The sequence below is a fragment of the Taudactylus pleione genome, unplaced genomic scaffold (assembly GCF_031769625.1).
Source record: "Taudactylus pleione unplaced genomic scaffold, aTauple2 ptg000203l, whole genome shotgun sequence".
Classification (NCBI taxonomy): domain Eukaryota; kingdom Metazoa; phylum Chordata; class Amphibia; order Anura; family Myobatrachidae; genus Taudactylus; species Taudactylus pleione.
Genome location: NW_028284605.1, coordinates 2,220,083 through 2,246,615, shown reverse-complemented (window position 1 = coordinate 2,246,615; position 26,533 = coordinate 2,220,083). Strand labels below are relative to the sequence as shown.

General features: G+C 41.4%; 1 protein-coding gene across 25 annotated transcripts in view; it reads left to right on the top strand.

Moving 5' to 3' along the window:
- MYO18A (myosin XVIIIA) overlaps positions 1–26,533 on the top strand; it is a 350,017-nt gene that overhangs the window by 93,631 nt on the left and 229,853 nt on the right. For 8 of the 25 annotated variants that reach the window (XM_088477751.1, XM_088477750.1, XM_088477742.1 and 5 more), the window contains exon 3: positions 24,286–24,360. The exons of 7 other annotated variants lie outside the window; for them this stretch is intronic. In XM_088477751.1, the coding sequence (XP_088333877.1) occupies positions 24,286–24,360 (75 nt within the window). Of the gene's footprint in view, positions 1–3,839; positions 3,921–6,553; positions 6,629–6,678; positions 6,711–8,137; positions 8,218–13,400; positions 13,467–17,187; positions 17,962–18,506; positions 18,600–24,285; positions 24,361–26,533 lie in introns of those variants that run through there. 10 more of the 25 variants (XM_088477748.1, XM_088477747.1, XM_088477737.1 and 7 more) reach the window with 9 other exon arrangements.

Here is a 26,533-nt window from a genome sequence, read left to right as displayed (position 1 = left end):
TGACATATTGAGTACTATATCTGTCTAGCATTTCTTTGTGTATGACCCCAATTGTACACACCTCTGGAATAAGTATAGACCTAAAAAATACCAGGATGGGAAACTGCTCATAGAACCTTATACCAAAATTATTTAAATTTATAGGTTAAGGCCTCCACACACGGTACAATTTTTAAAATGATATGGCTGTTTTCGACAGCTTGGAATGACATATTGTTTAAAAGTGCAGTGTGTGGGCATGATAACGATGGTGATGCGCGCTTCCGCTGTTGTTGATCGTGGTCGCTGATCTCTTGAACATGCAGAAAGATCTTGACCTGTCGTTCACTATATGCCACACTTCGTTCCGTGTGTATGCACGGTGAACAATATGATGGCTGACACAGATGCACGTACTTATCGGGGAAATCCGTGATACATGCATCTGTGTGTAAAAAAAATAAATAAACACAGATGGATCATTGAGATCAGTCTGTGCTTCTGGGTTAAAAAAAAAAAAAAAAAGAATGACCTGTGTGACAATTTAAAAAAAACAAAACTGTGTGCCCCCCTCCCCCTCAATAAAAAGAACAACCAGCTCCGGGCTTCGGAGACTCAGTACTGGTTGTGCTAAATACAGAGGACAAACGACGTAGGGGTTCCCTGCATTTAGCGCAATTAGCACTGGGCTCTGATCTGGTCCTGGTTGTGGAAATACAGGGAAAAAAAATGCGTAGGGTTCCCCTGTAATTTCCATAATCAGCACAGAAATTTTTCTAGCGGGGAGTAATACAACAGCCAGGGGAACCCTTTCACCGGGTCCCCCAGCCAAAGCATTACCCCTGACTGCTAGTCAGCCCAGACTGGGGATCCTGGAGAGTTTGGGACCCCTCCAATAAAGGGGTTCCCCTCTCCAGGGCACCCCAGGCTTAGGCTGATAGCCCGGTGCTATCCCAGGTACCCCTGGAGCCGTGGGTGCTGGGTTGATTATGTAGTGTGGTGCATTTGAAATAGTTACAAATATTGTCTTTTGCTGTACTGAACTACTGGTCCCAGAAAGCCTCCCCCGCATGCTGGTACTTGGAGAACCACAAGTACCAGCATGCAGGGCATTACGGGCCCACTGGTACCTGTAGTTCCATAGCAAAAGAAGTATAAAAAAAAACACAGAACACACAGACCAGTGAAAGTTTATTAAAACGTACATGCACACACACATTTACACTCACACACACTCTCACATACTCACCTTTGTATCCCTGAAGCCATTTTGCGTCCACTTGTCCAGTAGGAATCCATAGGTACCTGTAAAAAAAAAATCCATACTCACCTCCTCCTATGCGTGGATCATGTCCTCTTCGTTCCAAAGTAGGCATCCATAGGGCTTTGCAAAACAACAAACCAAAAAATTGTAGACCACCAGACATTAGTGGAACGAAGAGGACGTGATCCACTCATAGGGAAAGGTGCGTATAGAATTATTTTTTTACAGGTACCTATGGATTTTCTACTGGAGAAGAGGACACAAAATGGCTTCAGGGATACATTAGTGTGTGTGTGTGATTGTGATTTTGTATGTGTGTGTGCATGTGGAACTACAGGTACCAGCGGACCCGTAATGCCTTGCATGCTGGTACTTGTGGTTCTCCAAGTACCAGCATGTGGGGGAGGCTTGCTGGGACCTGTAGTTCCACAGCAAAAAGATAATAATTTAACTTTCATTTTCACTACACTATTACACAATCAACCCCACACCCCGCTCCAGGAGTGCAGGGGCTAGCCCCGGACTATCAGCCTAGGCCTGGGGTGTTCTGGAGAGGGGGACCCTTTATTTTAGGGGTCCCCAACTCCCCAGGGATCCCTTGCCAGGGCTGATTATCAGTCAGGGGTAATGCTTTGGCTGGGGGACACGGTGAAAGGATTCCCCTGGCTGTGGCATTACCCCCCTGCTAGAAAAAGTTTGGTGCTAGTTATGGATATTACAGGGGAACCTATGCATGTTTCCCCCACCGGAACTGCATCAGAGCCCAGTGCTGGTTGTACTTAATACAGGGGACCCCTACGTTGTTTGTCCATACTCATTTAGCACAACCAGTACTGGGTCTCCAAAGCGCGGTGCTGGTTGTTCTTTTGGAGGGGGGGCATGCCGTGTTTTTGTTCACATTTTTACACAGGTTATTAATTTTTTTTTTTTAACACAGAAGCAAGGACGGATCTCGCTTATCCGTCCGTGCATCTGTGTCTTTATTTTTTTTACAGACAGATGCATGTATCACGGATTTCCCTGATCCGTGCATGCATCTCTCTACTATCGCACACAATCTAATGAATATGCAAATCATTAGATTGTGCACGATAGATCTGGTGTACATTGTGCAGCTTTTGCTGCACATCGTGCACTGGAGCTGCCCGGGAGAGTTTAAGGGAGACCGTTAACGAGAGTGGATCGTTGCCTACATTGTACCGTGTGTACCCACAAGGAGCACATTTTTTATTTATTTTCACCCAAAGTAGTAGCAGACCTAAGTGTATAAGAGGGCGATTCAGTTGCTTGTAGCGCCCGTCAAAACTGCACATTAAATCTTCGCTATCCTTGATAAATACATTTGTTGCAGGCAGTTAAGGAAAGATGTAATCAATGGATTGTGATAACATTGTGGCTTATATTAATTTTAATTTTCAAATAAATAAACTACATTCAAAAACTGTTTAATGATTACAGATACATTGACAGAATATGACTTCTGAAAACAGAATATTCATGTGACTTCTTCAAGTCTTTGTAGAAATGTGAAATTAACTTTGTGACGCAGCAAGTTTCAGTGTTCGTGGGTGTGTGTCTGTGTGTAACTAGACTCTTTGTATAATATTACAATCTACAGTACATTATAAGGAGCACACCTGCATTCTGAGTTATGGAATGGACACCAGAAAATCAGCTTGTCCCTTTGTTGTTGGGACTGTGCAGACACCTTCTTTTTCTCCTAATATACTGCTTGGTTTAGAATAATGTTTGTCTAAATAACAAATGAGGAGGTATAAGGGCTGTATTTATTACGTTTGTAACGGTCATACATTTGTGTTTTATTAAACTGGCAAATACTGTCTTTTCCCTATGTACCTGACATTTAGGATGGGGCCTTTATACCTCCATAGTTACACCAGCCTTACTCCTTGAATCTCATCTTAATATTTTGCCCTGTAAAATAAAATCTCCATGTTGCATATGGGCATAAAATGAGGAGCGCAGGTGGCTTACCCTGCATTCAGTCATCCCCAAGGCCAATCCTCTGATCACAAGATGCTGTACTTCAATGCACAAACTGTAGTCTGATGTGGGAGAGTGAGAGGAGATTAGGTCAGAGGAGAGGAGAGGAGAGTGAGAGGAGATTAGGCCACTCTCGTTAACGGTCTCCCTTACATAGGAATTGATTGGGTGAAACACAACGTTGGACATCAATAATGAAACTCGCTGGTAAAAATATATCTGGCAGCCAAAGGGTTAGTAAATGCAGTATTTGTTGTACACTTATAAAAGGCCTGTCACAATGCAAACCACAGTCCCCTATGTGCTGGTGAAAGCGCCTACGTCTCTGCTCTATTTCCTTCCTGCATAAAGTTTTTCTCATCTCTACCTACAGCTACCCGGAGGAGACATCTCCCTCTGCCCTGCCTTCTGCTAGACCAAGGTGGGAAGGCCGAGGGCACCCAGCAAGCAACTGTAGGAGACATTTTGGCAGCTACCCCCCTAGCATTCCTGGGCTATAATTAGGAAGCTTGTATCAGTGCAGCTGTTCCATGACTGTAGCTGCAGCGTTAGGGAAATTGACTCATAGGCCTCCTCTCATATTTCAGTACCTCTCTCTGTGTTGGCCGGAAAACTCTACCTCTCTCACCCTGGTTCTGCTACTCTAAGGTTCCTTTCCCCGGGCTGCGGTAAGGTACAAATGTTAATCAAGTTGGGATATTTTGTAACTAAAAAAAAAGTCAGTAGAGTTCTGATTCTCTGACTCTTCAGTCATTTTTTTTTTTTTTTTTTAACGTAATAAATTTGGCAGTGAATAGCTTGTCTAACCAGGCCCATATTGCAGAAGTAGGCTATTCTTAGAGCTGACTCTTAATATATTGCAGGCCCGTCTGCAACGTGGTGAAAAGGACTATTCATTTATTCTTTTTTCCTTGTGTCATTAGGGAATATCTTTTATTATGTAGTTGGGACAATCGTCTACTACTCATTCAAACTGATGTAGGAAAGCTCGTTTCTGTCCTGATGGAATAATTGCTTAATTTGCTGCTACATAGCTATTAATATTTTTCTCATTGCATGATACAGTATCTTGACAAATATTGTGGTTCATTAACTAGCTAACTCCCCACATGAGCAAAATAAATGCTTTTTGGTAATATGCCATATTTTGTGACTTAGCAGTTTACTGTACACCTAACTCAGCATCTTGCCCCTCTGGCTATGATAGGATAAGAAAAATTGTACAGCACCGATTATACATGCATATCTTCATTTTGGGAGCTCTGAATGAATAGTGTATTTATTTGTGCAACTGTTTGTTTTTTGTGTTTTTTTTTTTTTTTGCCATAATACTGCAAATAACGTAAAAACTTTTAGTGGGTTAGAAAGCGACAAAGAGAGGAAGGGAGGGTTTCTTTTGGTTTCCTAGCAGTAAGCTGTGTTTTGGAGGAACTGTGTTAAGCAAAATTTCCATGGCCAGTTCTAAGGGTTGCTGGATGTTTTTCGTGATATTTTAAATAAAATGAGTTGTACGATTTTGGATGTGCTGTTAATGTTCTTTAATTTTGGGTGGAGTCGTTAATGAGAATTCCAGCATTGTGTCGCTTTGTACAAGTTAAGAATGCTGGTACCTTTTAACTTGATAGTTTTGTATTGATACCATAATTTCATTACTATTTTCATACGTTGAGCTTTCTGCTGGCTGATTTCCTTAAATAGTCCTAAGCCTGGTACATCATTAGATAAGAGATGGTTTTCTAGTGGCTTATGTGATCCTGTATCCTAACAGTCTGGATCTGCTAATATACGTGAGCTGGACTTTTGGTATGAATGAAACATTCTTAATTTTGGTTTGAAAATTAGTTTACTTATGGAATGTGTTGATACTCTAGATCTTTATATAATCTTATATGGAAGAAGTATTCTACACTCAACCGAATATCTGTTTGAAATGCATAAAAAAAATATCCATGCAAAATGGATATTAAACCTATAATGCTTATTAATTTGCCAAAGTACATTTGACTCTTTATATTGTAGAAATAAGTTTAGTACTCCCAATTCTAAGCTGGAATTGCAGTCCCTGGACCAACAATCGCAATTCAATTTAATAGTTTTGAAGGAATAAGTGTTCCTAGTCCTGCAGAGTTGTGTGTGTGTATATACAATTATTAACTATTACCCAATTATTAAATCTAAGAAATCTCACATTATAAGGATTAAATGTATAGATACAGCAAATACATTTAAAAACAAGTTGCATATAGATGAATTAGTGCAAGTTTGGTTTAAAGTATGACTTAATACTCCATTATACTATTCATTAAATCTGTGACAATTTTTCTTATCCTATGAATGGTCAGAAAGCGTGCAGTGTTCTAGCACATTAATTATTTTATAATCTCACTTCTTGCAATGAAAATCATGAAGCCAGTATTTTGGTATAGAGCCTTCCTGAAATCCTTACATAACATCATTATATATTTACAGTATAAGGGCAGACAGTTTTACAGCACTGGACTATCAGTATAAGAAACCTTATGTAGAAACATACAAGGATTGCTGAGAAGGTGCAGACGTGAGATAGAGGGACACATTTAATATACTGTATTTGGAGTTGCCGAACAAATTGTAATGCTTGGTGTCCCATGTTATGCCAGTTACATGAATGCATATATTGTAGTCAGAATATACTGTAGGCTAGTATGGACTCTTCATGTGGGTTGAATATGTAAGAAACACATGAAGACTCTGTAGCCATAGCTGTTACTGACACAGCCCGAAACCGTTCCCATTTAATCAGGAAATGATTCCTTGAAGGACTGGCCTGACAGGTGTCTCCCCACCAGCTGACCTTATAGTGTGGTCAACAGATGGCTGACAAGTGACCTGTACAAATTCAGTTATTTCTTGTTTAGTCTGGATAACACGTGGGGAGATAAAAAAACAAACACAGTATGTAGAGCTCAGGAATATTTCCATATAATGCTCTGGAATAAAGTGCAATGTATTGCAGTGCTAAAAGGCCACACATGCAGTTCAGTGATAAATTCAGAGGCATGTATAGGGCTGCAGAAAGCTTACAGCAGGCTGGTTCTTCAGCTGTTGTGGAACTACAAGTTCCCTGTGGCTGGTGTAGAGCAACATGTTGCAGAGTAATATGAATTTGAAGTTGATCGTGCTAAATCCATTTTCTGTAGATGTTGTATTCTAAAAGTTTATTTATGAACAGATTTACTTGACTGTGTAGTGCTACCCCCAAATGAATGAATTGCAACACATTTCCGGCTTACACTTAATGTTGTTTTTCTCTTACATGACCCCTAGTTACTTGTTCATTCAGGGACAGTGGAGACAATCTCACCAGGAAATAGTGATGTCAGGGAGGAAACACAATACAATGTGAGCTTTGTGCTATACTGTACTTCATGTCTGTGTACAATCTGGTTAGGACTAAAAGGAGAACTCCATTCTGTAGTCTAAGGTAAAAGAAAGCCTCATACATACTAAATATGCATTGCCATTTATATAAATATACAGATGTGCCCTCATACATCTAGCCTCAATACGACACGATATCTGGCGTGAGTGAGCCAACAGGTCCTGTGCAGCTCTGCTAAAGCCAGGCCTCTTTTTGGCTGAAAATACGCGTTAGTCGCAATGCGATGAGTCTAGGGTGCACCAGGAGACGTCACTGATTTTTATACACTTGTATATCTGTGTGCGACTGAGTCTATATACGAAGCACAATGGAACTTAGATAGGAAAAAAGCAACGGCCACTGCATCATAGCATTTCATATAAAGATTCAGAGACTCGGGTATATTTACTAAAGAGAGAGTTTTTAGAAGGGGAGATGTTGTCCATAGCAACCAATCAGATTCTACTTAACATTTGACTAGCACCTTCTAGAAGATAATAGCTAGAATCTGATTGGTTGCTATGGGCAACAGCTCCACTTCTAAAAACTCTCACTTTAGTAAATGTACCCCTCAGTCGCACACAGATATACAAGTGTCACATCAAATTAATCAGCAGTGTCTCCTGGTGCATCATAGTCCCATCGCATTGCTACTTAGACTAATTTTTAGCAAAAAAGACACCTGGCGCTAGCAGAGATCTGGCACGCCGAAAGGGGCTATGTGGTGCGACTTGAGCAGTGCTGTATGAGGACATATTTGTAGCCTGCATCCCATACAGCTATATAGAGTCCATGCAATACTGATAATGGAAGTTTTAGAAATGTGAATGTTAGAACACAGGGCCTGATTCAGATCTGCATGCAATACCGATATTTACACTGTTTGAGCAATTGTTAGCCATTGCTCATGAGTGAAGTCCACACTGTGTACGCGCAGCGATTGTTTTGCGATCACGCATACAAAGACAGGTAGTTAGCGTTTGGGGAGGTAACTGGGGGTTGGTTAGAAAAACGCAGGCGCGTCAGACCGTTTAAACACTGTTTTCTGGGCGTGGATAAATTAGCCACTGTGTCCTTGCTTGCAGCAGGAGAGCCCTCTGGGTGTCTGTAGACCCACTGTGTATGCGGCATCTAGTACTTCCTCAGAAGGCTGATCTGAGTCTGATGTTTCCGGTCTTGTGCGTGAGCGACGGATGTGAGAGGATTGCGTACGGATCTGAATCAGCCCAGTTATTAGATGTTCAGAAATGTTTTGATATTATAGAATTTAGCATTTATTCTAATTTGCTTATGCTAATTAGTATTTTTGTATGTTTGTACTCCCATTGTGTGTTGAGTGCCCATTTTAGAGCATTTATTTTTCCTCTATTTTTATATTTCCTTTTCATTGTGAATCGTGTATGTGAAACACTGTTGTTGCTATAACTGGGGGTTTATGCCAGGCGTCCAGAAAGTCTAAATCATTTTGATCCTCTCTGTTTCCTTCTTAGACAATCAGAGTAGGACCCGTCTGCTCATGACTGCCCTGCCATGGCATTCTCCTCACGCTTTGCATTCTGGGAGCAAAAGGGAAGTGTTGTGGCACCCTGCATGTGTGTTTATGTCTTGCATTGGTAACAAAGATGTGTTTAAACCCCTCTACCAAACATTAAAGCTATTTTATTGAACTATACTAGAATATCAGGCCTGTACAACTGAAAGTCCCTCTGTGTTTCACTGATGCAGAAAATGCACATCGCTATCCTCTACATAGGTCCTGTGCAAGTATTGTCATGCGGTAGACTGCGGTTCTGCTATAGACTATATTATGTGTCCATGGCCACAGACTTTAAAAATTATCATCCAACAGAAGGCGAAATTAAAAGTTTTCAAGTTTATATGACTGGGGATTTTCGGGTTGGGTATGGAATTCCTATGGTCGGGATGATGCCGGTCAGAATACCGACAGTCAGAATCCCGACCCTTCTAGGTAAGTAAGCTAACTAACCCTAACCCTTCCTCCCCAGTACCTAACCCTAACCTCCCCCCTTAGTGTCTCACCCTAACCTCCTCCTTCCTGGTGCCTAACCCTAACCCTCCATCATTAGTACCTAACCCTAACTGCCCCCTTAGTGCCTAACCCTAACCCTCCCCCTAACCACCGATACATACCTTCGGGATGCGGGCGGTCGGTCGGGATTACGGCGCCGGTATTTCGCCCGTCGGCATCCCGCATGCCAGGATGCTGACTACATCCTGGGATTTTCCTATTAAATTTAGGGCTGGATTCAATTAGCCACGATAAAACTAAAACTTAACGCCCGGAGAAGTTTTCGCACTATTCGCCAGTTTTGGTGCAATATTTTTGCATCTTTTTGCAATGCGCCCTCCCGTTTTTCGCCCTATCACAAAAGACGCGAAAACGCATTCATGCAAAACTGTGTATGGCGAAACCAGCGAAAAGTACAGCACATTTTGGGGAAATCAGTCTGTACCCCATAAAAAGCCTAACTGACACTGGAAATCAATATAGAAGTGTATTAATAACCCTAATAAGTGTTGAAATATGATAAAACGCAATATTTTTTTGAAAAAATAATTGCTGTAGTAAAACTGGGGGTACATTAAAATGGGTGCTAGTATATTTTTGTGTCTATAAAGTGCAGTTTTAAAAAAAATACACTTGCTGCAGCCACCTGCAGTCCTAAAGACGCCTGTCCCATCCATACAACCCCCCAAAATACCTGACCAGTACTTTAAACCCATTTCCAGTCATTAAGGGGATGTCTAAAGTGTTCTGAACCAAGTCCCCACATTTTTAGCCAGAAATAAAGGATCTTGCACATTTTTTTTCACCTGGTCCGAGATGGTGAAAACTTTTTGCCGGTTTTTTTCGATGGAGTTTTCGCACGTGCGATAACTCCGGGAATGGGATGCGCGATACGCACTTACTGCAAAATCGCAGCTTTTCGCGTCTAATTTAATTCCCCCCTTTAAAGTACCTATAAAAATAAAATCATCTCTTTTTAAATCTACTGTAGCTGAAAAAAATCACCAATCTTGTAAACGCAGAACCTATTACATAATCTCCAACTGACACTTTTTTGGGTCTCACTAAAATGCTTTGGCGAGCTATCCTACAGGTGTGTACAATTTGCAACTAAACCCAAATGGATAGCATGGATAGCAGTTTACACTGGCTTCTTTGACTTGAGTAATTGTCATGCTTGCTTTAAGTGTACCTATCGCTTGCACACGTGAAGGCAGACCAACTCCAGGCTGATTCAATATATATGATATAGACTTGTACCAAGTTGTTACAAGCATGTATTGAAAACATGTTGTTCCATATAATGTAAGTGAATGTACCTGTACACAGTCGCACACACTTTCTTTCAATTTCAGCATTGTCTGCTTTGCTCATAATTGAAAATGCTCTGTAAAATGTAATGGTGTTCTATAGGAATGCCATAAGAAGTCATACTTACTACAGTCGGTAATGTCTGGTAGACTACTGAATTTTGGGAGTCTCCTGGAAGAGCCACCTTCCAGCATGCTGCCTTATTCTTCAGCAAACAGGTCTGGAGATTGACACAAGACACTTAACTGCAAACTGCGTAACATGGCCCCATCCCGAGTGGCGCAATACAGCGATTTGTGGCATTGTGCAGTGGTTGCAGTGCCATGATGACTTAAATAATCTTATCATACCCACTGGACTATCACTCCAGAATCTCCCAGAGAGTAGGTAAAAAAAAATTGGCAAATGTGTAAGAAGTACTATGTTGTACGCGACTTCTCGATGTATTGATTAGCAAAGCCCCTTGTAAAATGAGGTAAAATCGTCCACGTTTTAATGAACATTGTTTTTGATAGCTGTGTTCATTTCCTAATACAGGTTGAGTCTCCCATATCCAAAATGCTTGGGACCTAGGGTATTTTGGATATCGGAATATTCCGTATTTTGGAATAATTGCATACCATTTTGAAATGTCTTAGGAATAGGGCCCAAATCTAAACACAGAATGCATTTATGGTTCATATACACCTTATATACACATCCTGAAGGTTATTTTATACAATATTTTCAATAATTTTGTGGCTCAAACAAAAGTTTGTGTAGATACATGAAATTCATTTATATGTCATATACACCTTATACACACAGCCTATAGGTAATTTTATACTTTATTTTTAATAATTTTGTGCCTTAAACAAAGTTTGTGTACATTGAACCATCAAAAATCAAAGTTTTCACTATTTCAGTCATGCTAAAAATATTCCGTATTTCGGAATATTCCGTATTTCGGAATATTTGGATATGGGAGACTCAACCTGTAATTTATTTTTTACGTCAATTAGGCATGAGCAATAAAGCATTGATAGGCTACATTCTCATGAATGCTAGTTTAGCTCACAAAATGGCTGCCTCCATGGTGTATCTGTGATAGGTGGTGTTTTAAGACATTTAGAGGACAATTAAGATCATTGTTGTTTGTTTTATTTTTTTGCCCTTATTACTGTTGCTTTATTTTCTGGGGCGTTTGTTACAAGTCCTTATTTCATATTTGTGCACGTACACGTATTTCCAGGCTAGCTCACACTTTGGGCCCTGAGTTGAATGCAATGGTGATATTTACACAGTTTGTGCGATTATCGGTAATCTGCACATGCATCTGTGTACATTACAGTCAGCATTTGGTGGAGGTAACAAGGGAGTGGTGGCAAAAACACAGGCATGTTGTGACCATTTCAGGGGAATGTCACGGGCTGCATCTGCAATCCTGATCGCTGTAAACATGGCTCAGGCATCTCTGTATACGCGGCTATTCTGCTCGACCATAAATCCAATAATCTACTGATCTGCGACAGATGCTGCATCTTTGTAAGCAGTCGCACAAAGATGCCAGCGGACATCTCAATACAAATCCCAGCGTCTGTGACCCAGATGCTTGTTTTGTAGACTATTCTAAATTTGTTGGATCAAACCTAGATCTAGGTTTTTCTTTATACTTTTACTTTGATGCAGATTTAATCTGGGATTTGTCCACTTCAGTTACATAGAAATTAGATTTAAACCACACAAAAATAAAGATGACCCAAATTGCTGCTTTTTTTCATACTTTGGACTCCTGAAAAAATGGCTGTATTACAATCTCTAAGCAATGCTCTGGAATCGGTATGATAATACCGCTGGACAGGATGCTGGCGGTCAGATGACCGACAGGGGCATCCCGATCTTTAATATCCTGACAGGGACTGGTAAGTACCCTAATGTCCCCCTGGTGGTGCCTATCCCTAACCCCCTCTTCCTGCACTCTAAACCTTTCCCTTCTGGGGTGGTACCTAACCCTAACCTTCCCCCGGTGGTGGCTAACCCTAAACCCCCCTCCCCGCAGCCTAACCCTAACCCACCCCAGGAGGTCCCTAAACCTTAACACCCCCATCCCCAGGCTAACGTTAGTATACTTACCTTCGGGATGCCGGCGTTCAGGATGCCGATGTCGGGATCATGGCTTTGGCTCCCTGACAGGCGTCTGGATTTTGCCGTCTGTATACCAATGTCCGGTGTCCCGTCCGCCTGGCATCTTAACCTCATCCCGTTCATATATGTGACCGTTTACGCACAATAAGATTTGATTAGTCTGGTTATAGCAAAAATCGAATTGGTTGCCTTGGTCTACAAAATATGAATCCGTTCATTTTTTTACTTTAAAAAAATCTTTTTCTAAAATCTACCCCTTACATATAGCAAACTGGTGATTACCCCATCCTCATTTTCCTTCTGATACCTCAGTAAATAAACCAGCACTTGATCCTGGAAGGCTGAGTCAGTATGTCTACAAACCTTTTAAAGAACTCTACTGAAGCACTATGAATGGTACAGGGAATGTGAGTAGGGTTGTCCATTGAATGGTTAACCATCAATTTTCTTTATTGATGACACTATGACTACTTTCCATCAATGGAAGGAATCCATCAACAGGAAAACCATTGATGGTTTAAACTATCAATGGGTTTCATTAGAATGACAGGGGGGAGCCAATCTTTTGACAGCAGGTATTTGACATGTGTTTCGCAAGGTAAGTGCTAAAGGCTGTGTGCCTTTTAAAGAAAAAACAAACACCTGCTGTGTCACCATCGGATCCCTGCTGTTGATGGGAAAACCATCGACCATTGATGTTTGCTGACCATCAATTGTTGATGGCCAACCCTAAAAGCAAGTTGACTTTTCTATTCTGGTGTCTGCTATGCTTGTAGACATAGGTCTGGTTTAATAGAGGTTGCCCAAAAGTGGATAGCCCTTTGAAATGCCCTAAACTTGCACTACTTTGCCACAGTGTAGTATGCCTCTAATGCTGGTTACACATGCTGTAATGTTACTGGTGATATTGGAAAATATATCCACTATCTCCACATATGTGGCCACAAAATATCTGTGATGCCCAATAGTTACTTCATTAAAAAGGATATATTGTAAAATACAGGCAGCATATATCCACTGTCAACTAATGTGAGGTTATTTTTGATCACACTAATGAGCCCAAGTGAAGCCAGAGGTAATTCAGCTGCATGTCATCCATATTAGACACTCATCCTGCCACTCACACCTTGTGTAGCCAGCCTTAGTATTGCAGATGTCTTGCTTTTTAGTTTCTTGAAACTTTGCCCTTTGTGGTGCGACAGGGGCTTGGAACGTCTGTGTGCGTTTTTGTTTTTGTGAACCATGAGAAGTGACTTTTCCTCCCTGCTTCTGTTTATTTAAAACTATAGGTTAAAGATGAAGACAAACCATTAGCAAAGAAACAAAACGGTGTCACTGGTAACCAAAATGGAAGTGTAAGTTTCTTTAGAAAGATAACTTGTACTGGAGATGCAGCTATTAAAATGATCAATATACCTTGATTACTACTCTACTTTAATATTGTTTGATTGGTTTGTTTTTATTCCAAGCCAAATTGAGGTGCACAACTGACCTGGACCTACAAAATACTAGTTTTAAGTACAATTTAAACACCCCATACATTTTTTTAGGTGTTGGTTGTGACTTTGTTGTGTGTCTTATTAACATAATAAAAAAAATAAAAGTAAGGTTATGCAAATAATATGGTTATACTAATAAACAGTAATTAGCTGATGAAATAAAATAAACATATTTGCAGACAGCTTGGCTGTTTTAGCTGAAATTGGCTAAAAATCATACCAATTATATACAGTGCAACGGAATAGTCTAGCGCTATATAAATAAATTTATAAATAAATACTGGGTGGTGAATCTTCTTTGCCTCGTGATTCTGCCATCATCACTGTAATCATCAGAGCCACATTCTTGTTTGTGCAGTGAGATTGGTCACATCAGGCACCCATGTCCTATTTGGTTGGCCTGCACATCAGACAGCCATCTCTAACTCAGTCTCAGCCTTTCCTGGTTGTGCTGAACACAAAGGTTCTCTCAAAGGTTTGATACATCTCCCCCTCAAAAATAATCTTTCTATTCTATCTTGTAATAAAATAAGTGGAGCTGTACTGTAATAAAGTGCATGCATCACACCCGTAACTAGACTTTTTGGTGCCCTGTGCCAGAAAGAGCATTGGCGCCCCCCATATTTTTCAAAGGGACATAATGCACCCAAAAAAGGGCCATGGCTTCATGGGGAAGAGATAGGGTCCAGGAGATGCTGGGGATGAAATAAGAGGAAGCTACAAGCAAGAATTATAATAAACAGAAATTTGACAGGCCCAAACAGCGCCCCCTGACATGTGGTGCCTTGTGCGATGGCACCGGCCGCACTACCCTAGCTACGGCCCTGGTGCTGAATGAGTAACGCACCCAGTCTGATGACTGCGCACAAGATTTACCGCTCAAGCTGCTAAAAATATTTTTTAAGCCACGCACGCAGTTATACTTGGAGCATTGTTCCAAATTCACCAAAACAATTGCCATGGGTTTCCAGCTTTACATCAGCTGGAGTATATATTGTGGTGATGCTGTTAGTGCAAGTAATCCAGACATTAGAATCCTGTTGCTTTAACTTGTGAGATGTCTGTTAAGGTCATCTGGTCTAATTGTTGCTATACATATAAATGATTTCAGGACTTGGTTTGCTTTAAATAGCAACAGGTTTGTAGAGGACAGAATGCTCAGTGATAACAGCTTCTAGAGCCCTGACTTGAGTTCTTGGGTCAGTACAGCTCGTAGAAATGTTATCTCAGCAGTTCTATAGCGGAGCAGCTATCCCACTCCTCACTGCTGCAGGGCAGTCCTGGTACAGGCAGCTTCCCAGCAAGGACCAGACAGAGCTGTGCATTACCACCTCTCACTGATTGCCGGCTCTCACCCTTCATGCAGTAGTGTGTGTGTGTTCCTACACGGTGACAGTCAGAGACCCCTGAAGGTATGGAGGCTTAGGTTTAAAATAAACATGTTTTATTGACTTTGCATTGGGAGGGCTAGTGGTAAAATGATCTGTATAAAGAACACAGTAATAGTCTCATTGCATTTAATATTGTGGGGTTTATGGAATAAGTAATGAAAGTACCAGGTGAATGACGTCTTTTCTGCCTTGTACGGTGGCAGCTATGTATGGCCTAGGTTGCCTGGCACCTATGGCAGTGCCATTATCTTCTGGCTGTTTTACGCTTTGGGTCCTATGCGGTTCAGGTTCCCAGGGCTCTTTAGTGCACAGTGTATAGCAGAGCCTCCCAGCAGCACTGCACTGCAGTCAGTCTTATCTCTGCCAGATACTACTGCAGGTATTCAGTGACACAGGCTCATCCATTTCTTCTGTGTCCTTACACTGATGCTATGGAGCAAGTCCTGATTGAGCGTACCCTCACTCTATTCAATCATGGGACATATTAGGGGAGAATGCAAAAAGCAAGTGTAGTTTGTTTCTAGGCTCTATATCCTGCATGTAAACGGCTTGGACTAATGCTTTAACCGTCTGGTAGAAACTTTTTATTTAAGGCCAGGAAATAAAGCTAGATTATTTCAGCAGTACAAGTTTATAGAATGACTGGAGATTGGAATATAACAGGAAGAAAGCTTAGCTGCCCAATCCATGTATAACTAGCAAAAGGGGCAATTAAGAAACAATTTGCTACAAGTATACATATTATTGGATTTAAAAGCAAATTTCTTTGTTACATAAATTAGCAAATATGTCTAAGCCATTACAAAATGTTTCTCATAATTGTCTGGTCCTAAAGCTAATTATATAGTGCCAACATTAGAGCATCAATTGCAAAATGTTTAGTTTAGGGCACAACGTACCCGGAGATGCCATCAGCCTTATCCAGGCTATATAACCTGTCATGTGAGGCACTGACTGGAACAAAGCACAAGTACTAACTGTCTGGAATCTAGCATAATTACTAACATTCAACATTACTCCTTAATTATTCTAAAATACATTTGCACTGTTGTAAATATATTATAGACATACATTTAATTGCCGTCTAAATGGCTCATTAACTTGAGGCTCACCTATTCCTGTCCCCATCCAGGCAGGGGCTGAACCTGTACCTCTCATTTGCTTTGCTGCACTTCTACATTAAAAAAAGAAATAATGAAATAAATCTTTTTATAATTGATTTACTAAGAGTGCGTACAGAATAAAAGTGCTAATTATCACATCAGATGGGGATCTACTGGTCTAATGGATGGTGCAGAACATTTTTCTTAACGATTGTTTCAATGTTAAAATATTTCCTTTCCTGTCAGACATGGCAAAACAAATTGTCTAAAGGCCCCCATACATGGTGCGATCAAGCAGCCGATACGACCGATTGGTACGATTTGGTTGCTATATCACACCGTGTATTGGCCTGATGGCGGATCGAGCGCGCATCTGTGGGGTTGTACATCGCACTCCCTGATCTTACTGCAGGTGCAGTTGATCAGGGGATGCGATGTGCGATCCCATGCAGCGCTATGCGTGTGGGGGAGGGCGAGCCGGGACATCTGGCAACTGGCCACCCAAACTTAAAATACAGTTTGACTAGTATAAAAGAGCTACTAATAACGAGCCCCAATGTGTACTGTATATAAATGATCCATGAGCTAATCCGAGATATTTAAACTGATTGTATTAATGGTTGGGGCGGATATTTCCTGTACTCGGCAGACTCATTGTCAGCAGCCAGCCATGTTGTAGACACCTGTAGCTGAAAATGGCTGATAACAGGGAATAGTTTGTACTTGCTACAGCAAGCGTAAATGTAATCTCCGATATCTCAGGCTCTATCAAGCTGTTACATTTATATATGACAGTGTAAATTGGAGCTTAAATTTAAAGGCAACTGGGTTCTTTTGGTTATCGACGATTTATTTAGGCTGGTATTTTTTGCCTACAGAGAATATTGGCCTAAGATGAAAAAGCCCCCTGGTCCACAGACATTAAATTATTTCATTGAAACGTTTTTACAGTACAGTTATTGTCTATATTATATTGTTGCTGTAATTGATTATATATATATTTTTAACACTATTTGTGTTGTAACGTAGTAAATACAATGTACACTTCTCTTTCTTACAATGTTTCTGTCTTTAAAAATGTAGTCTGAAAACTCAGTAAGTGAGGGAGAACAGTACTTAAGTAGTTCCCCAACTCCAATGAATTCACTGACTCAAAACCCATTCAGAGCAAAAAGCCCAGAGCCAAGACAAAGCCCCTTAAGGTTAAAGAGCCCGGAAAGAGTCCAAGGTTCTGTGAGGGTGACAAGCCCGAGACCTGTACTGAATGGTGATGCAATGCAGCCTGACAACAAGACAGCTAGCAGCCTGCAGCAAGCAAAAAGTGCCACATCTCTTTATACCGAGAAGCAGCCTGAGGAAGCTGGTAGCACCAAAAAGAAAGTGGTGAAAGTGGTACGGAAGATGGTTCGGAAAGTCCTTCCTCAGGAGGAGGCAGGGAAGTCAGTCCAGCCCCAGGGACCCATTTTAGATTCTAAAAAAGTGGAAAAAAAACAGCCGCAGACCCCAGTACCTGACACACCAAAACGTGAGGCTAAGAAAGAAAATCCTAAGGATGAGATCTCAGTGGGTCTTACCAGCCTTATGAACAGGGGTAAAATGAAAGAACATAAACAGAGGATTAAGCCTCCGGAGAAGAAATGCGAATCTGCAGGTGAGAAAGTGACTTCACCTGCTCCCCCTATTGAAAAAACACCCGAGAAGCCAGCCACTCCCACTAGAATGCCAGCCACTCCCACTAAACTTGTCCCTGTGGAAGAGAAGACCAATTATCTGCAAGATCGCCTGTCAACAACGGCAGCCAAACCGGATTTATCCAATAAGCCACCTCCAAAAACTCCTGGAAGACATACACCCGAGGTATTCCTTTGTGTGCAAACCTAACCAGCTATTTGCATGAGCAAAGTAAACCATCACAAACCACAATCCTCTGACCTTGGATGACCACATCTAACCATGCATGTGATCCGTGTGAAGTGCTGCTGTGACGTAATATATAAATATACTACATTAACAAATGATCTTATGCAAAAAACAAGCCATTTGAATCAAAGCGTGCATAGATATTGTCGTCATAAACTGATTTTTTTTTATCCCACTTTTTTTTTTATAAAGAAAATATTGCATGCTGCAAAAAGGGATATTTATATTTTTAACTTGTTCTTGTGACTTTGCATAATATAGCTGTCCTACTCTGTGCTTCAGCTGCTAGTGTATCTAAATTTAGCTGTTCCTCTGTTCTGTTATAACTTTTTTTAATCAATGAAGAATACAGCTTTCAGCCTGAAGCAAGTCTTAAAAAATCAAAAACAAACATAGATAAACCATTTTATGGCTGTGTTTTGGATTTGATCTATGCCAGATAGCAATACTTACTGTACAATCATTCTCTCACTTCTGTTCAGCATTCTCTGAAGAAGGGAATTGCAACCCCCCAGTCTCAAAAGTCTCCACCTGTTCTTGTCATTCAAGAAAAAGGGAGCATTTTCTCAAGACAGGTGTGTGGTTTCTACTAATACAGGATAATGCTGAATGAGATGGGCTGTTTGCTTCTTTTTATAACCATTCTAGCAGATGGTATAGCAGATAATATATGTTGTATGGTCCTTAGTACTATTACTTGCTTTCATTATAAAACGTGAGAGAAATAAACTGTGGTGCAGCCTGCTGTGTGCTTGGAACAACGGTGTTTGCTGCACAACACAGGTGTTAAGTGTCACAACTTTTGAAAGAAGCATCTTGCAATATTGGGAGTACCATTGTTTCGGCAACAGATGAGGCAACATTTACAAATATTTACTGTCAGTTTGTTTGCTAGGTTACAAAAATAGAGAAAGTGACCGCCAGTTGGGGCGGTGTACCAAAGGATCTCTTTAGGCCAGCTTAGATCCTCTAAGGTTTTCTATGTGGTTACCTGACACTGGTGCGTATGTTGGCTCTGTCAGTCTCTTCAAAAGACATTACCATATGTTTCAGGTTGAAACTGAAAGTGACGGTGTGTAACCCATTCTTTTTGTGATTGTATCTGTAACGCAAATGATTTGATCATGATTGGCACTCCATACCTTATTGGTAAATGGCTAAATATTTCATCTATTTAAAATGTGTGCACTACAGTATATTGAAACATATATATTATTTTTTTATATTATGAAAATATTTTAAAAATGAGTTGTGAGTATTTATGTGGTTCTAGTTTGTGGAGCTGTTATTTTCAGTTCTATTTACAGATGATCAATGCATTCTGCCCCCTGCAGGCCAATAATATGCACACATGGCTTGGATTTGTGTGTCCAGACTATGGGCCGTATTCAATTAGAAGCGAAAGGTCAGTTTCCGCGATACTTTTTCTCCGATGACGTCATTTTCGCCATTTCATTTATCCCTGTATTCAATTGTAGCATCTTTTCGCCGGCACGATAACGCAATGCAATGTAATAGGCAAAAAAGTTTTGCCTATGAATACCCAGCGGAAAAAAGTGCAGAATTGGGGTTTTGGGGTGCAACATTGCTGGAACCACCCTGCACCCTTTGGACACCCCCCTGATGCTAACTGCATCAAAAAAGCAACCCCCCCACAAAGGACACACCAAAAAAACACTTTGAAAAAATGGGCGAAAAAAATCAATGTGGGGGTACAAATTCAAAAACTAGCGAAATAGACTTTGGGGGGTCTGTAAGTATGGGGGAGGTGTATTTTTGATTGCAGGTGCTTGCTGAAGGTGCCTTTTTGGCGCTTTCTAATGCTTGACTTTAGCAACTTTAAAATATGCTTGCACCCATTTTCATGTACCCCAAATTTGATGGGAATACTTATTTCCCCCCAAAAAATTAGCAAAATGCTATTCTTCACCACTTGCTGAAAAACGCTAAATAGCACCTATTGAGACCATTTAAAAACCCCAAATACCTTTAGCAGGGCTATTCGTGGGTACCCATAGTGATCCCCCATGTCGGAGCATCTTTTTGGGGGTGTCAGGCTGATTTCCCCAAAACTGACAGAACTTTTAGCCGTTTTCAGTTTCGCCGGGTCCCGTTTTCACCAATTTGGAATTTAATACGGGGATAAGCAGAGACGAGCGCGGTACTTTTTAGCACCCAAAACCAGTGATGACGTTTAAAAGTTTGGCAACGGGCTTTTCGCTTCTAATTGAATATGGCCCTAAAGGCATATATCCACTACACGATAAAAATTAACGATTACGTTATCGTTCAATCGTTCATTAATCGGGTGTAGTGAATACGCCAACAACGACCAGAGATGCGTCCTCCCGCTGGTCGTTGTCGGCATCTGTCATCGCCTAAACATGCAGGCCAACCTGCCGATATCGACAGGTTGTGCATGGTCGGGGATGAGGGAGGGTGCCCACACATATCGTTCAGTGTGGGCACAATATCCACTGCACAGTATGATGAACGATTACGATGTTGTAATCGTACAGTCGTTCTACACTCTGGGGGTCATTCAGACCCGCTCGCGAGCGCAGGACGCTCGCAAGCGGGTAATGTTCCCCCACTGCGCATGCGCACGACGGAAGGAGCTCCGTCTTGCGCATGCGCGAGACTCGGCGAGCGACGGGCTCTCAATCGCTCCGGGTCTCGCACTAAAGGGGGCGTGCTGTAGATGTTGATTGGCAGCACGCCCCCTTTGGTGGGCGTGCTGGGGGAGTGCCTGCCAGACGGAGGCGTTCCCATGGGAACGCCTACCATCTGAAACCGGCCCCACTGACATCACTAGTCAGTGGGTCAAGACCATCGCGACCATCATCATGGACGCTCGCATATGCTGTGGGTGGTCACCCACAGCTATGCGAGCGACCAGGAGGCCGCTCCATTTTCATGGAGGAGGGCTCTGATTCAGAGCGAGCGCTCTGGTCAGAGCGTTCGGCTCTGACTCTGGCCCTCTGTATGCAACTTTAGCACAGGGTAGAAATACTATCTGTTGGGCTTTTACAGTATGTTGCCAGGTGCTATCAGCATTTGGGTCTATATAGGTATTGCTACCCTGAGTAAATGTATTATTCATAGCAGTAATATAAATGTCCCAATTAAGTTATCAGTTTGCAGTTTTTCCTTATGTTAGTCTGCACATCTCTCCATTTGGAGCACTAGTGTCTTCATAATTTTATCAAGGGTCATATTAACCTAATTAACCAGCATTTCCAGTTATTGGTTACATTTCCATTCATTGTTCACCATTACAAAATGGATGTTGAGATTAGTGTGAGTGGGAGGTGCTATAAAATTGTAGAAGCTCCATGTTCCGCTTTCATCTGGGGCAGTAAGATGAATGACTGAGTCATAGAAAAAATGGCTGCATGTAGCACTCCCCAGGGACTTATGTGAGGGGTGGAGCAGATGGTTTCTTAAAATTATTTTTCCTTACCCGGGAATGCAACTTAATATTCTGTAAGCAATTACGATTTCTGTAATTCACAAGAATGCAAACGCATGTGACTCCTGTGTGCCTATGTGTGTGGCCAAATTTGACATTAATTGCGTTGCCAAACATCAGCATCGGACAAGTTTGGCCAGTTTTGGTTCTAAGCATTTGTTCAGAATAAAGTCTCCCATAGTCCTAGACAATTTGTCAGTTTAGATGGCGACATATAGCGACTTGTGGACATGATGGACCATAAAATCTGGTATTTGATCACTGGCTTATTTAGCTAGACAAGAGGCTCCTTCAGAAAAAAAAATGCAGGTAAATCTATATTTGTGGAAGTTGTACATACTAGAGATATTTGATGAGAACTTTTCTAGGCTGCCAAATTTGCTCTGTTCTCCCAGTAAAAATAACATTTGTTTCTTTGATGGATGCATTACAATGCAGACTTAAGTTTAGTAAAATATAGTTACTGTGCATAGTAATATCCTTTGAGGAAGACCATCAGTAAGGACCATGGGCATAAGTACCATAGGCACAAAGAGTGCAGTTGCTATGAGGCCCAGACCTAAGAGGGGCCCATCTTCCTTGTCATAGTTACATGTGTTATATACATTGTTCACCATTGGGGGGGGGGGGTACATAGGCGCCCTTGCACACTTTTTCTATGGGTACTTCAAATACCTAGTTATGCCCATGGTAAAGACAGTACGTAAGTGCGTATATCATACTTATATAAATACATAAGTAGATGCCTGCAATCACCACTGCTCTCACTTTACTATTCATATTTTACAGCTGCTTTGTAATGAGCATTTTCCATAAGACGTGATTGCTGGTTGTTGTAATGAAAGCTAGTGCGAGAGCTTTTCCGGAATACACTGAGAACATTGTTACCCAAACATATATAACTCTGTTATAATTAACTTATATTTGGCTTTTCATCATGTGATGTTACATCAACAAGATGTTACATGATACCCCTGTGATGGCTATATATATTCGTGGACATTTCTGAAGACGGGTGGTCAGGAAAAAGATGGCGTTACCCACAGCAACCATTGCCTGTTTTTACAACTATTTTTTTATTTTTTATTTAAAAGGCCTTTTCTTACCTGGATTTTTTTGTTTATAGCCTACTCCAGAGTTTTCCAAACTCCACCATTACAGTCTAGGTTTACTGATACCCATGCTTGAGTCCAGATGGTTATATGGATATCCTTACAACCTGGACTGTAACAGTGGAGTTTGGGAACCTCTTGTCTACTCTAAGCAGAGCCGTTGAGAGATCAACAGGCCGTGGGTACTGCAGTGTGTGGCCATCTGTGGGCAGCATGTCTACCCCCCCCCCCACCCTCATAGCAGTGCCACATGCTGCAAAGGGGGTCCCTCAGCAGCTGGCCCGGGCACCTCCAAGAGGCCCGGGTAATCAGTATCCGCCCTCCTCCTCTCGGCACCCCTGGCTTTAAGTGCTGTTGACACCTGGTGTGTGGAAATCTAGTAGTCTATTGCGCATTGTACAGTGTTTTCCATGGATACCAATATGTTGCCTGAAATCAATATTTAAAATTGTGTTCAACTATAATCACCTTAGTGTTATAACCCAGTCTACTGCACTTAACAGACCTATATGTCCCATATTACTTCACTCGACTGAAATTGATGCCTGATACTACTGCACTCTCCAGATGTCATTGAACTATTGTACTGTACTCTTCAGATTTCAGTGCCTTATTCTACTGAAGTCTCCAGATATCAATGCCCTATTGTGCTGCACTCTCTAGATATTGTTGATGTTCCAATTTACTGTACACTCCACACATCCATGCTACTGATACTAATGCACATCAGTACCCATGTGCCACTGCACTCTCCACTCATTAATGCCCCATGCTACCGCACTCTAAAGATGTCAATACCTAATTAATTTACTGGATCTAGAAAGCAATTGGGGGCAAATGCAGGATATTTCCAGCGGGGTTTACACACACACACACTCACACTCACACACACACATTCATACACACATTCATACACACATACATGTGTCACACATACATTACACTTACCTTGCAGTAGCTGTGGCGACAAGATCTGGCAGGCTGGTACCATGTGATTAGGCTCCTCCCCCTAGCGGCAAAATGCAGCGATTTGCGGGTCAATCGAGAGTGCAGGGAAAGAAAAATAAAACGATTATAATAGATCATACTGGCTCCGCCTCCTCCTTATTAACCCACATATTACACAAGGGAGTGGGGCTTAACAACATGGTGTCTGCTCTTGAGGCTGTCGAGGGGGGGCGGGGGTGTTCTGGGTACTCCAGAAACCCCCCCCCGTGTGCACTACTGGCAATGATATTGTATTCTCCAGAAATTAATGTTTTTATTCCAGTAAACTTTAATCATTGTTGCTGTTTACTGTAACCCAGGAAATTTATTTTAACAAGTTCCAAAAGGCACATAAGTTTTACAGAGACATTAAAATAAATCCTTAGAAACACATCCAAATTCACAGATAAATCAGACATTACAGGTTGGACCTGTCACTGCAGATAAACATATCTAATTAAATAAATCCTGAATTAACAACAAAACACTTACATACTTTGTACAGCATTTATGTTTCTGGCGGTGAGTGCTCATGTTGTGTATATTTATAATTTTTGCCCTTGTCTTAGGTATGTGAGATCATAAATTAGGGAAATTTAATTCATTTTGCATTGATGATATTCAATATTCATGCATAAGGAGCAGTATTATTAAATATTATATAAAAACTAATGCAAATTTGACCTTTAGGCTGAAAGTACAGATTCCCAGCGGACAACATCAGACGAAGCTCTGAAACATCTGGAGAGGATCTTCATGGCATCTGTAAATAAAGTTTTGTTTTTTTTAGGTTATCTTTTCTTCATACTGCTTAGCTAACCTTGTACACCAGCTTCTGCCCATCAGTGCTGTGACTTTGGAATAAACAGTTTGCATTATTGAGTGCTTATAACATGTATCTGAACCTGCCTATCATTATAATGGACAATTGTCAGTACCAAGCAAATATCATGGTGTTAAAATGCCGGGAATGGCACAGCATTTTGTACCCTTCTCAGCACAAATTCGCTCATTTTGGAGTGAGTTCCGGCTGCCGTAAAGTGTGGTTGTTGCCGGCGATGGCACAGCATTTTGTATCCACCTCGGCACAAATTCGCTAATTTTTGAGCGAATTACGGCTGCCATAATGTGTGACTGTTGCCTCATTAACTCGCACCCACAGTGTATTTGCGGGTAATTGGATTGACCCCTAGTGGGAGATTTATCAAATCTTTGTTGCTATAGTTAATACCTCTATTTGTCCTCTTTAGAAAGTTTGATAAATCTCCCTATTAGCTAGTACATAGGGGCCTTTACACTTTTTCTATGGAAATCTCTAATTACTTTTTATGCCCCTCCCCTGGCTTTTCACTTCAGTTCTGTTTTAAGAGTGAAAGTGTGTATTTCTGCCTACCATCCTGTAGCCATCATGCAAAAAAAAAAAATACATCCTGCAGGACTTGGGCAATGTGTAAATAGATTGCTGATATATTCTAGTTCCAAGGTAATTTTCACTGACAATAGGAAAATAATAAACAGTCTATAACGTCAAAACATAGTGAAATGAGCCACACACAGCATTAACTGAAGAACATAGGGGGACATGGCAGCTTCAGAAATCGAATTTCTTATTATTTCTGCTGATTACCTCATGTCTGACAATACGTTTGGGAGGATTTACCCCAACCTAAAACCTTAGAGCCGGGGTTCCCAACCACGGTCCTCAAGGCACACTAACAGTCCAGGTTTTAGGGATAGCCATACTTGAGCACAAGTGACTTAATTAGTACTTCAGTTATTTGATTTAACCATCTGTGTACAATCATGGATATCACGAAAACCAGGATAGTGTGCCTTGAGGACCGAAGTTGGGAATCACTGCCTTAGAGTGTCACTTTGTGTCTTTAATTATTATTAATAATTATAATAATAATGATGATAATCAGGGATGTTTCTAGAGAGGAGGGGACCCATGTGCAGTCTCCGACACGGGCCCCCTCCTCTCCATCTGGCGGCCGGCAGCTCACTGAGCTGTGCGCGGCCAGGGCCAGAGTTATAGACTCTTGGCACTAGAGTGTGCCCAGAGTCTATAGTGTATGCACAGGTCACTGGTAAAATGGCCACGGCGGCCATTTTCCCTGTAATGTGCTTGTGCAAACGATGGGAAAATGGCCGCTGCAGCCATTTTCCAGTCGTTTTACAGCGCCGGACACCTGCGCCGACGTGGGACTCCGGATAGGTAAGTAAGATTATGGGTGCAGGGTGTGCGGTGCGGGGCCCCCCTGCACTCAGGGGCCCGTGTTCCCCGCACACCCTGCACCCATTATAGATACGCCACTGATGATAATAGTTATTTATGAATCTGTGGTATCAGTGGAGTTATGTCTGGATCAGCCATAAAGGAGCACCATTGTGAATTCTTAAACACATGATATGGGAAGGGTATTGTCTATGAAAAACATTTTGTGTGAAGGTTGAATAAACCATTACATCATGGTTGCGGCTAGATTCCCTTCAGCTAAACATCATCAGTTACTATCCACGTGGACATAGAGTGGAAATAGTAACCTGTGGTGAGTGAAGCGAGCCACCGTGCTTGAAGTGTGGCGAGCATACAAATTTCTACTATTGGTGGCCAGATACTACAGTTGAGACAAAATAACAGCGCTGTCAGGGCATGGAACCGCACTTCCGCCCTCACTCAATGTCATGTCCGGATCCTTTAGCTGAAGAGGAACTAGGATCAACCATAACATCATACTTGAAAACTCCACAAGGAGTTTTGTTGGCAACTTTGTTACCGATATTGGACAAAAAGCTCAAAGCAGAGTTCAGTTGTTCAGTTCTGCTTACAATTAAACCACTGCCTACACCATTTGCAAACCTATAACTGTGACTGCATCCTCACCACCCTATATACTGTAGATTCAATATATAGAAACTTCCTCACCACCCTATA